The 12,703-nt window shown below is 45.8% G+C and overlaps 1 protein-coding gene across 3 annotated transcripts in view; it reads left to right on the top strand.

Moving 5' to 3' along the window:
- Positions 1-12,395, top strand: part of SFMBT2 (Scm like with four mbt domains 2) — a 916,952-nt gene extending 904,557 nt beyond the window's left edge. For all 3 annotated transcript variants that reach the window (XM_086918957.1, XM_086918956.1, XM_086918958.1), the window contains 2 exons: positions 3,204-3,332; positions 12,134-12,395. In XM_086918957.1, coding sequence (XP_086775083.1) covers positions 3,204-3,332; positions 12,134-12,274 — 270 coding nt within the window. In that variant the 3' untranslated portion in view covers positions 12,275-12,395. The remainder of the gene's footprint in view (positions 1-3,203; positions 3,333-12,133) is intronic.
- Positions 12,396-12,703: the final 308 nt, after the last annotated feature.

The raw sequence follows: 12,703 nt of genomic DNA, 5'->3' as shown, positions 1-12,703 counted from the left end.
AAATGTATGTGCTACAGAGTATTAAATATTCTGCTGAAAAATTTGCAAAAAATATCTGAAAGGCATTTTTTACTAATCTTTTGAAAATGTCTTATTTTATTCTGTCCTCAAAAATATCCTCCACCCAACCCCCTCCTGTCTCCCTCACAAAGCAGCAGCATTGATGTGGCCAATTGGACATGTAGAAGAAAATATTTTGAGTACCATGTCTTAAAATAATAGTGTACTTGAATATTATTGCTATATAAAAAAGATTAATGTACTCCACGAAAATGCATCTTTTGTTAAAAAATTATTGTTTGTACAAACCTCATTGCCATACCTTTTGGGGGTAACAAAAATGAAATCTACAAGAAGGACTTTAGTGACTAATTTATCATTTCCCTTTAACTATTTTGTGATGTACATGTGACTATTTCACAATGAGAGTTCTTGCTTACATACACCACATCACTTTTTTGAGTATCTAGTAAACCTAGGTCACTTCCAGCTAAATTCATCAACAGTTAAAGGACAAAGAAAGGCTAAGGTGCTGCTTTAGAGTTTGGCAGAGAGGGTGCTCCATCACTGCGGTAATGGAGTACCTTCACCACCAGATTCACAGTCTGCCCGCCTGATTTAGAGTCAGCCCTACTGTGGTAGTATTGCTGACCTACCCCTCCAATGGCACGACTGAGTACTCGACGTTGGAGGGTAGCCATTCCACCAACTGCCCACCCAGTGATCAGATGGCTTTCTTTTTTGCTTTCCTTCACTGCCAGGTAAAACCTGAGGTTGAAGGAAACTAAGAAAAAAAATACCACCACACCATGCAAAAAACATGGGGGCATATTACCAAGCAATAGCGATAATTATCGCTATTGCTTGGTTAGAGACAAAAATTTACCGGTGAGCTGCGGCAATTTTTATCGCAGATAAACCTTGGTATTACCAAGGTTTATCGCAAATGCAATAAAAATCAGCCGCAATGCATGAATATCGCTGAAAAGTCAGTGATATTCATGCATTACTGAGCTAATGCTCTTAGCCATGTTATCCACCTCCCATTGGATAACATGGCTAAGAACTGCTCAGGGCAGGTGTTAGCTTTTGGAGATATTTGCGCTTAGCGCAAATATCTCCATAAATTGGTAATAGGAGATAGCGATGTTAGCGACTGTTTCCAGTCGCTAACATCTTGGCACGCCCACTTTGCATTTCATTAGTGATAAATATCACTGACATGCAAAGTGGGGCCCAAGATCGTCGCTATCTCCTACTAGCTGTCGCTAACTGGTGTTAGCGACAGGTAGGTAATAGGGAGATAATTTTATCTCTGCTTTCTTGGCTTTTAAAGCCAAAAAAGCGGAGATAAACCCCCTTGATAATATGCCCCATAATGTGGGGTTCATTAGTTTTTCATTTTTCAAAAACAAACTCCCACTTTTTAGAGACTGCTTTTGGTATTTAAAAAAGCGTTGGAAACATTGGATGGACAGCCGTCCAGTTTGACAGATCCATCTGTCAAAACTTTACAGCATTTATAGGAACCGGAATAGCCATCATCCACCAAAGTCTAAATTATCAGTCAATGGACTAATGTATATCAGACATAATAAATTCATATGCAACAAACCTTCCCAGCATACTGTTGCAGTTGCCTCCGCTAATTCGAATCATCATAGTTTGACACTAAGTATTTCGAGATTCATATTAAACTATCAAAATAAAATTCTCCTTCCCATGCTGGATTGGAATGAAAATTAAGCGTGTGTGAAATATTTGTTCCACTGACACTATCTTGCATAGTTCCCATTTCACATTGCTTGGTTTTGTGCACATAAGCCTGATTTCAGTAGAAAATATCTGCCACAATTTCTGACAATTTCTCCTCACATCAGTTTTGTTCAAGTATTCCCTTATTGAGAACGTTACTCTAGATATTGGCATTTATTTTGTGTAATGCATGCAAATTTGAGAAAAAAACACATATTTCTCACACCCTTAATTAAGTTACACTTACAAGAAACTTTTTACTACGTTTTTAGGCATCGTTTTATCAGATCCGTTTTAACTCCTAGGTTTTACTACTTGCTTATCTTTCCTGAATATAATATCTGTGGTCGAAATCATTGTTGCTGGCTTAGAAACTCTGTAGTCAGGACCTCCCATGGACTTCCATTAAAGGTTAATCTGTGAACATTAAAACACAACTTAGTCTAACCTAAGATGGATTTGAGAGTTACTATTTTACTGTTTCTGTAACCCCAAGTCCTCCTCTCTAGGGTAAATGAAATGAAATGAATTTGTACTTGTAAAGCGCACTTATACCCCAACTGGGGTTTCCTGGCGCTGTACACATACCGCTGTGGAACCCTTCCTGGCTTTTCCCTGTGAAATGTCCACTCCTGGGAACCCCCAAGGTGAAGCCAGACAGCCCAGCGCTGTTGGGGCCGTTGTGGAGATTAAGCAAGCTATTGCCCAGAGTTGCAGAGTGGGACCCATGATTAGAGTAGGCACCGAGGCGAGAATTATCAGGTCCGAGGGAATTGAGCCCAAGACCCACCGAGATGGGAATTGAACCCTGGTCCCAGGCTAGACCTCTGCATCAGGGTCTGCTGCTCTAACCATTGAGCCACACTTCTCCACAGAAGGTTGTTTTCTTTCAATGAGATTTTAGGAACTGGCTCTCAGCATTAAATGAAATAAAACATTGTGTTCACCAACGCTGCTTCAATGAGTGCCTGGTCTCGTTATTCTGCACTTTCTAGTACAAGGGTTACACACTTCGTCCTAGAAATTTAGAATAATGTATTATAGCCGGAGATCCCTCCTTCATCAAAACTTGTTTTCTCCGCCTTATTTAAAGTTTGGTGTGTGATACTCCATCACAAACGTGGGTTCTTCTGGGAGTCTCTATGCTCAACTGTGGCAACAATGACCAAGTAGAGGTAACACATCACTAATTCTGAATATTAAAAAACATTTTTTAATTATGAGCAATGTAAATAAGGTGACACGCTGTTCCCTTACTGAATTAAAGGGGCGTTTGCAGAGCAAAGATAATGTTATGATTTCAGCTTATTGTGCATAAATGTAAACCAAATTATTTCTTGCTAGTGCGTTGAAACTGCGCCCTGGTTTAAGAGGATTTCCATGTTGTTGGCAGATCGTTCAGACTTTTTTCAACCAAATTTCACTTCCCACATATTCTTTTGTAATAGGAACCGAAAGCAGAAGAGGAGGAAAGACTTGTTCTGGAAAGCAACCCCCTGGAGTGGAGTGTGAGCGATGTCGTCAGGTTTATTAAGGCAACCGACTGTGCTCCTCTTGCAAAAATATTTCAGGAGCAGGTAACTATCATTGCAGTTGTTGTTTCCCTCCGTGTAATGTTAAGTATTAGTAAAATCAAAGTAGGTCTTATGTTCTCATGGTGGTCTGTAGTGAAGAGGCTATAAGAGGATATTAAAATCAAATGCTATATGTTTCTCTAAAAAAGGAGGTATGAATGCTGATGAATTTGAAGCAGAAGCATAATATAAAGTGAGTGATATGAACTTCTACATTAAATTACCAAGAAGCTGATTGCTGTACATCAAACATGGTTTTATGTGCTTAGAAAGAGTCAACGTTGTTTACTGGTGGTGAGGTGACTTTCAGAGTAAACACCATCTCTCAGGGCTTTCAATATGTTTTGTACAATACATTTACAAAGTCAATGCCATCTTTCCTATCGTCCCAGGATCTCTTCACAAAATTCGAGTGAATATGTGTCCCTTTATCCTGACCGCAATCGTTTCCTATTCAGAGAACATTGCTCTATGGCACCCACTGATGGTATCCATATTTCATTGAGAGGGCTTGCGTCATATGATGAAAGGTGGAAAAGAGAATGGTGCTGGGTACTAATTGGGAGAAATACCTACATTATGTTTTGGTGCCGAGCCGGTGCATTGTTGGCCTGATATTTTTTCTAAGTGTTAAACAATTACATATGATTAAATAGCAAACCAATAAGCAAATATAATCCCAAAATTTCATATGAGATCTGTGCGGTACCGAGGGTGAACACTAAGGGATATATTTACAAGCCCCTATCGCCAAAGGAATGTCACTTTTAGTTCTTTCCTGTGGCAATATGGGGTTCGCCCTATTTACAAGGCAGCGTTACGTCACTTAATGTGGCATAACGCTGCCTTGTAAATAAGGCACCCTTTCAAGCTTTACTTAGTGCGCATTACCCATTGATTTTGATGATGCCTCCTATTTATGAGGGTGGCCTGGTCTTACCCTGGTGAAACAAGGAGGAATGCTTTATTTCTCCTTGTTTCTGCTGTTTCCATGTGTGCACGTTGTGCAGCACACATAGAAACAGCAAAACCTCATTGAAGGTGTCCCTTCCTGCACATAAATAATCATTAAAAAAACTTATGAGTGCAACTTCTTGTGTTCTGCACAAAGCAGCACACATAAAAGTTACAAAACGCCATTTCAGATTTTCCTTCCTGCGCATAAACAATTCTTCCCCTCAATGCAGGCACCCTTGCACATTGTGCAAGGGGGCCTGTGTTGGCGTTAGGCTGCTAAATTGTATTGTATTGTATTGTGGTATACTTATATAGCGCAAACCTGTCACCACCAAGGGCATCCTGGCGCTTTGACCCATGATCCAACAAATTCAGCAGCTTAGCCTGTCCTAGGGAAGAGGTAGGTTTTCAGCACCTTTCTGAAGGCTAAGAGATCCTCAAGACTTCTCAGGGATATTGGCAGGGAGTTCCAGAGTTTGGCCGCCGCTACTCTGAACGATCGGCCACCCATCCTCACTCTCTGGAAGCGCGGAACTATTAGTAGCCTGGATGAAGAGGAACGTAAAGCTCGGGATGGAAGGTACCAGGCAAACATTCTCCGCAAAGGGATTGGGCCCAGGCCGTGGATAGCCCTGAACACAATGCACGCTGCTTTGTAGCGAACGCGTAGATGGACCGGCAGCCAGTGGAGTTCCTGTAACGCTGCCGTGGAAGAGCTGTGGTAGGGGCGGGAGAGGGCGAGTTTGGCAGCCATATTTTGCACCCTTTGGAGCTTGCCCAGAAGTGTTACCGGGGCCTCCAGAAGTAGTGCGTTACAGTAGTCGAGTCGACTTAGGATGGTACTTCGCACTACTTCGGGTCTGGCTTGCTCAGGGAGGAGGGGTAAAACCTTGCGCAGCATGCGGATCAACATCATGCACGTTGAGGTGATCTTATTTACGTGCAGATCCAGCTGCAGGTTGGGCCCAAAAATGACACCCAGATTAAGTGCCGATTGTGCGGCTGACACCGTCTCTGAAAATGACGGGGGCCAAAAATCGTCTGGGAGATCTCGGGGAACTCGGTCGTTGGAGCAGTACAGGACCTCTGTCTTAGTTCCATTGAACTGTAACGAGTTCAAACGGAGCCATTCCGCTGTAGCCTGCATGCACCGGTGGAAGGTCTCCAATGGGACTGCGTCCTGTCCCTCCAGTGAAAAGACCAGCTGGGTATCATCCGCATAATTAAATGCGGAGATCCCAAATGATTTAATGAGCTGGACTAGAGGGCGGAGGTAAATGTTAAAGAGTATAGGGCTGATGGCTGAGCCCTGAGGTACTCCTTGTCCTACTCTCCGCTCCTCTGAACTGAAGGGAGGGAGCGAAACCCGTTGCTGACGGTTGTCCAGATAGGAGATTAACCAGTCCCTGGCCTTATCTTTGACCCCGCACTCTTCCAGCCTCAAAATCAAGGTAGGATGGCTGACCGTGTCGAACGCGGCCTACATGTCGAGCAGCACCAAAAAGGCTGCCCGACCACTGTCGACTCGCGGCCGCAGATTGTCTAACACGGTCACCAACGCGGATTCCGTCCCATGAGCTGGGCGAAAACCGAATTGCGTCTCGTCCAGCCAGGTGTTCCCTTCTAAGAAGCCGGACAGAGTGCGGGTAACCAATTTTTCCATGATTTTGACTGTAAAAGGAAGCAGGGAGATTGGCCGGTAGTTGGAAAGGCAAACAGGGTCAAGCGTAGGTTTTTTTAAGAGCGGAGATACCACTGCCTTCTTCCAGCAGCCCGGTACCGTCCCTGTTTCAAACGACTGGCAACAGATGGAATGCAAGGGCTGGAAAAGATCCTCCTGAAACACCTTCCAGAGTTTTGGAGGAAGAGGATCAAGAGGCGAGCCGGATGAAATCGTAAGGGCTAGGCTGCCAAACTCCTCCAAGGAGGGAAGGGGAAAGCTACTCAGCTGGGGTCGACTGGCCTCACTCGCCGGAGCTCCCAAGCTGAGGGCCGGATCCAAGGAGGGAGGGGGAAAGCTACTCAGCTGGGGTCGACTGGCCTCAATCGCCGGAGCTCCCAGGCTGAGGGCCAGGTCCAAAGAGGGAGAGGGGAAGCTACTCAGCTGGGGTCGACTGGCCTCAATCGCCGGAGCTCCCAGGCTGAGGGCCTGGTCCTCTGGTCGGGGTCGACTGGAAGGCGTGGCCGGAGCTTCCAAACAGAGGTGAGCAACCCTCTGCAGGGGTCGACTGGCCATCTCCTCCGGAGCTCCCAAACCAGTGGTGGAATTAACTGGGTCCTGCAAACCCTCCAGGATTTTACGAATTTTCTCCTCGAAGGCATCAGCAAGTGAGTCACAAAGAGCTTGCGATGAGGGGACGGCGCTAGCCACACACGTAGGGTGGGCAAGGTCCCTGACGATTTTAAAGAGGGCCTGTGCCTTGTTTGGGGCCTGATTCAAGGTAGATTCAAGATAGGTCGCTTTAGCCATCTTGATCTGAGCCTTGTATTTTTGTATAGTGGTCCTGAAAACAGTTTTCTCCGAGTCTAAGTACTGCTTCCTCCAGGCCCTTTCTGCGCGTTTACAGTCAAGTTTAAGCTGGCGTAATTCGCTCGTGTACCAAGGGCTAGCTCGATTCACCCTCCCTCGTGACTTCCGGAGGGGTGCCAACTTATCCAGCGAGCTCGATATGGACTGGCAGAAGAGAGTATAGCTCTCTTCAGCTGTGTTGCCAAGCTTAAAGTCCTTACCTAAGATGTTCGGCAGTGGAGAGGTTTTGAGAATACGGGACCAAGGTCTCTTTAGCTTGGCTAGGGATGATCCAGCCTTTCGCGAGATATGGTCCTCTGAACAAAGAGAGAACATAATCAGAAAGTGGTCTGTCCAGAACTGGCACTTAATATCATCTAATGATACCCATTGTGGATCAGCAAATACTAAGTCCAGGATGTGACCCTTCTGATGCGTGGAGGCATTCACCAACTGTTCCAGATTGATATCCGTGCAGGCTTGACTAAGGGAAAAGAATGCATTGTCCAGTGAACCGCCTGCCCACAGGTTAAAATCACCAAGAATCAGTAACTTGGAGTGGGAGCTAGAGAGTTCGTAGATCAGGTCAATGAGGAGCGATATGGAAGGTGCCGGTCCCGGCTGGACGATAACATAGGACACCCGAGTAAAGTATCAGCTCCTGCTGTTTGACTGTGAAACCCATCAGTTCAAATCCCGGTACTTCTCGAATCTTTAGCTGGGAGAGGGTCAGCGAGTCTCTATAAATGAACCCGATTCCCCCTCCTCGATTGAGTGGGCGCGGGGTGTGACTGATTTAATAGCCTGAGGGGCAGGCTAGGCCCAGCTCAACCTCACAGTCCTCCCGAGTCCACGTTTCTGTGAGAAAAAGGACATCGAGTTTTTCTGAATCGATGAGGAAGGCAATTTCCGTATAGTGCTTGCAGAGGGATCTGACATTAAGCAGCCCACAGGAAATTCGCCTAATAGTTGGTTGCCTGACCGGGTTCTGACAGGGTCTGAGTCTGAGTAGCTCAGCCCGAGAGTAGGCTATGCGAAGTGGGCCAGAGGGGCCAGAGGAAGCGGCCCTAAGCGTGTCCGTTGCGCGAACGGGCGAAAACGGGCTTACCTCTGGCGCACCTCCGGCGCCCCCGCTGCGCACCGTCGCTGCGCACTTGTCTAGCGGCCATCTTAAATGGCCGGCGGGGTATCGCGTGGGTCCTGGCAGGGCGAGTGGCTCTCCCTCACCCAAGATGGCGCTCAGTGAGGAAAGACCTTCCCCACTCCAAAATGGCGCTCGAAACCGGCGCGATGCTTCTACAGTGCCCCCGAGTCCCTTCTATCCCACAAAATGTGGGTGTACAACAGTTAGAGTGCGGGTAAGAGCTCCCTTAATTCCCCCTAAGCGGCGCAGGCAATTTAAAATTAAAAGCGCGATCGCTCGGCGCAAAACAAGATAAAGCGAAGTAAAGTATTAATTTTTAAAAATTACAGAGCAGTAGGAGCGTTATACACGCAGCGCTAATGCAGGAGTTAAAGTCAGACTGAGACGGGGTAGGCGGTCCTACTTTTATTACCTCCTCCTCCAATGCGTGGGTCCTGGCAGGGCGAGTGGCTCTCCCTCACCCAAGATGGCGCTCAGTGAGGAAAGACCTTCCCCACTCCAAAATGGCGCTCGAAACCGGCACAATGCTTCTACAGTGCCCCCGAGTCCCTTCTATCCCACAAAATGTGGGTGTACAACAATTAGAGTGCGGGTAAGAGCTCCCTTAATTCCCCCTAAGCGGCGCAGGCAATTTAAAATTAAAAGCGCGATCGCTCGGCGCAAAACAAGATAAAGCGAAGTAAAGTATTAATTTTTTTAAATTACAGAGCAGGAGGAGCGTTATACACGCAGCGCTAATGCAGGAGTTAAAGTCAGAGCGCCAGTGTAGGGAAAAACACCGGTCTGCACCATATTCTTGTAAATATGGTGCAGTCCTGTGTTTCAGAAGTGGCTTACGCCGCGCTCTGCCACTTTCTCGTAAATATGTCCCTTGGTTTCATATGGCACTACGGTTCCTGTACAAGGCGAGGCAGAGCAGAGGTGGAGGTGATCCGCCTCGGCTCCCGACCTATGTCTCCTATTCGGGGGGATACCGCTGTCATTCAGCCTACAGACTGCACCATAGAGGGTATTCTGCTGTCCGATACCCCAGAGCATGTCTGGCTCGAGTTTCAGGGCAAGTGGAGCAGTGGTGACTGTAACGGAGGGTGATATCTGTGGCCGCCGTGGACAAAGACCGCCTTCTTGGCAGCAACGGTAGGGAATGGCCGCAACGGACCGCGCCTGAGGTAATCGGCGTAACAAGCAGCCCTCGCCATAAAATAACCGGAGCACCGGAGGGGCCCTGACCTGTGGGGGTTGTCAGGAGGGCATAGTCAGCGGAGCAGTGTGTGTCCCGACGCACGTGCAACAGGGAGCGCACTGGCAGGCTGCGGCGATCCACCGCGGAGGTGATCTGGGAAGAGAACGCCCGTCGGGTGCTGGAACGGAGCGCACACCAGCTGTAGCGGTGAACCAGACTTGGAGGGCAGTTGCGGGGCGGACCGGGGCACCGGAGTAGTGCCCCCACACAGTGCCTGACTTTAAGAGAGTGGGCGGCGGCTGACATCGCAACAAAGGCACCCTTGGTCTGAATACTGATTGAAGCGGAGGCCACGCACAGCACCGAGCATCCAGGGAGCCTGCTCCAGTGGTCACCCTGAGGATTGACATAGCACTGCAAGGGGGGACACCGGAGGCTCAAAGGCAGATGACACGTGGTCTGCCTGCTTCCAAGATGACCGAGACCACACATGATGAGCTCGATTCCATGTAGCACCAGAGTGCACCTTTACAAGCAGGCATCAGGCCGGACAGGGCACCTTATTTTGACTAAGGGCACTCCTATAAGATGCTTTGGAGAATCGTAGGAAAATAATTACAGCTCCCGGTACGGGAAACACCTGAGGCACTGCAATTGTGGACCACAGTCTCTCATGGACTTCTTTACTTTTCCCTTTGTCCTGCCCGCCATTTTGCTGCTGTTCTCAGCCGTTTTTTTCTCTGGTCCCCGACCCGTCATCTTGTCCATTCCCTTGTCTTTTCCCCTTTTCCATCTTTTCCCCCTTTTCCCCCTTGAGGATCCTCAAATGTTTCTTCCCCTCTCTATTTTGCCTTTTCTCCATTCCCTCGAATCCCTCCCACCCTCCCTTGGTGTTGTGACTACGTCCCCCCTCCGACCCCACTTAATGGAACTCTGCCTGAGGAAATCTACTATGTATGTATATATATGTATATAGGGATAACTCTAATCACTAGTATAGGCAGTAGACCTTTGTACCATCTACCATTCCTATGTGACTCTTAGAGTATATCCAGTCATATCCCTTCCCTATGTATATAGAGATAACTCTAATCACTAGTATATGCAGTAGACCGCTGTGCTCTCTACCATTCCTATGTGACTCTTAGAGTATATCCAGTCATATCCCTTCCCTATGTATATAGAGATAACTCTAATCACTAGTATATGCAGTAGACCGTTGTGCTCTCTAACATTCCTATGTGACTCTTCGAGTATATCCATTTGTATCTCCTCCTTGTGTGACTTTACATCTTGTACATTTGCAATTTGTTTCTGTTTGTATACTTTATGTAACACATTTAATCCTAAATCCTTATGTTTTTCAACTGGTTATTATGTAAAGCGCTCTGACACCTTCGGGTAAAGTTTGCGCTATATAAAATCGCATAAATAAACACTGCTGTAGTATATATGTCTATATATGGAAACCCAGTGGTGTTTGAGCTCTTGCAGCCCAAAGCTCACTTTGCATATGTAATTACCGATTTGGTGCACCACCTCACAGCACAGCGGCACTTGCTAAAACTTTCAGTGAGAAAAATACGTTTGCTTTTGAACGGCGATGGGAAATGTTCTGTGCACTGCGAGGTGCAAACCATATTGTGCAAGTTTACCTGGTGAAAATATTGACCTTACTGTTTGGATGAGCAGAAATCAAAATCTGTCATTGTAATTTTTTCTTCCACGGTGCATTGAATGTCATGTTTTTATAGGCCTGTAACTGATATAAAATTTCACCTGGAAAGTACTGTGCCGATTTTCACACCGGTGTTCCATAGGCTGAAATATGACAACATTCTTTATTGCAAATAGTGGATATGGCGACCAACTATTTGTATAGTATTTACTAAGTAGCTCTAAAGGAGGTAGCGCAATAAAACCTACACTTTTGTTGTGGCATTACAGCTCACACATGAGGGTAACATCAGTTGATAAAGGCCCTCTCCATTGCTACAGGCACGAGCAGCAGGGGATGGCCTATAACAATGGAGAGAGACTTTATATACAACCACATTTCATAAGCTGCATTTGCTTTGAAGTTAATGACGATATAAACATGAGTGTCATTAACTATGTCGTGCATCCTCATTATTAGGGAGGATACATCAAATAATTATTTCACACAGGGTGGCATGCTTCGTCATCAGAGGTCCTCCTTGTAGCAATGTAACATTAATCAGGACATGAGTGAAAAGGTACCAACACTAGTGTTCATGTAAAGGTCACACAGATGCTGTCTATGTACATAGAAGCCCCTCAGAACTACTTTATAAACTACACCCAGATTTTTTCACCCATGGGCACCTATCTAAAATGGTGTGAGGTGAGATATTAACCTTATGCTGGCACCTTAGTGGTAAAGATGAACAGAAAGGAATACAGCAGCAAAGGCTGCTGCTGCTGTCAGGATCCGCCTATTACTGGAGCTGCCAGCGAGGAGCTGCCGGTAGAACCGGTTATTTTTGTTTGCAAGTGCATGCGAATATTGCATGGATCTTGCTGCAGTTCTAATTACTGATGCTTTTTTACATTTTGAACGCTGCTATGTAAGCCGCCATTTTGACATGCCTTCATGGAACATTGTGTGGTAAAATCGCCCGGGTGAAGATCTCTTATGGTACTTTATGGTGTTTCACCAGGGTGATTTTCGATCCTATTTCGAGTATTTCAAGTAGATTTGAGGTATTATACAGAAATGCATTTACAAAATGTTGCTGAGCCCATAAAACGTGCAAAACAACCTCAAGCCCTGAAAATATCCCATCACTCACAAATATAGATGATCATAGAATGTCAAAGTAAAATGTGACTGACTGTTCTCAGTAAAAGCAAAAGGCAGGGAGTAATTCCACTTAAATATATTTATGAAGATCAAAAAAAGATATTGGAAACGTTTGAAGCATGCAATGTCCATCAGCACTAAACAGGAAGTGATGAATAATAATGTCGATGTTGGTTCTCTTTTTCAGGACATTGATGGGCAGGCTCTTTTGTTGCTGACACTTCCAACGGTGCAGGAATGCATGGAGCTGAAACTCGGCCCTGCCATCAAGCTCTGCCATCAAATTGAGAGGGTGAAAGTAGCGTTCTACGCACAGTTTGCCAAATAACTGGACAAGGAACAACATCTTTTTAAAAGAAAAATTTTAAGCAGAAGCACTTATTAGATTTTTGTGTTTTAAACACAAAATGTCCCAGGTTTTTCAGGTTTAAATATTTTGCCCTACAATATCAATTTTTCCGCAACTGTTGTGGTGTGAGATTGGCACACCATGGAAAATAGGATAGCTATTTTTCATCAAATAAATCTTTGTACATACATAAACACATTCCAAGCCAAAACCCTAAACTGACATCTTACGCAATGGCCCATTTCATCTATTCCAAGGAATCGAACGTCTGCTCGATCAGCAAACCCACACACCTATTTCATATTGAAACACGTGTGGTTTTCTGAAGCGCTATCCAGCGCTCCTACACAAATGCTGGATAGCAGAGACAACTAACCTACTGATTTTGGTACAGTTTACATGGGCGCC

The sequence above is a fragment of the Lissotriton vulgaris genome, chromosome 1_1, assembly GCF_964263255.1.
Source record: "Lissotriton vulgaris chromosome 1_1, aLisVul1.2, whole genome shotgun sequence".
In the NCBI taxonomy this organism is placed as follows: domain Eukaryota; kingdom Metazoa; phylum Chordata; class Amphibia; order Caudata; family Salamandridae; genus Lissotriton; species Lissotriton vulgaris.
This window is presented reverse-complemented; position numbering and strand designations above follow the sequence as displayed.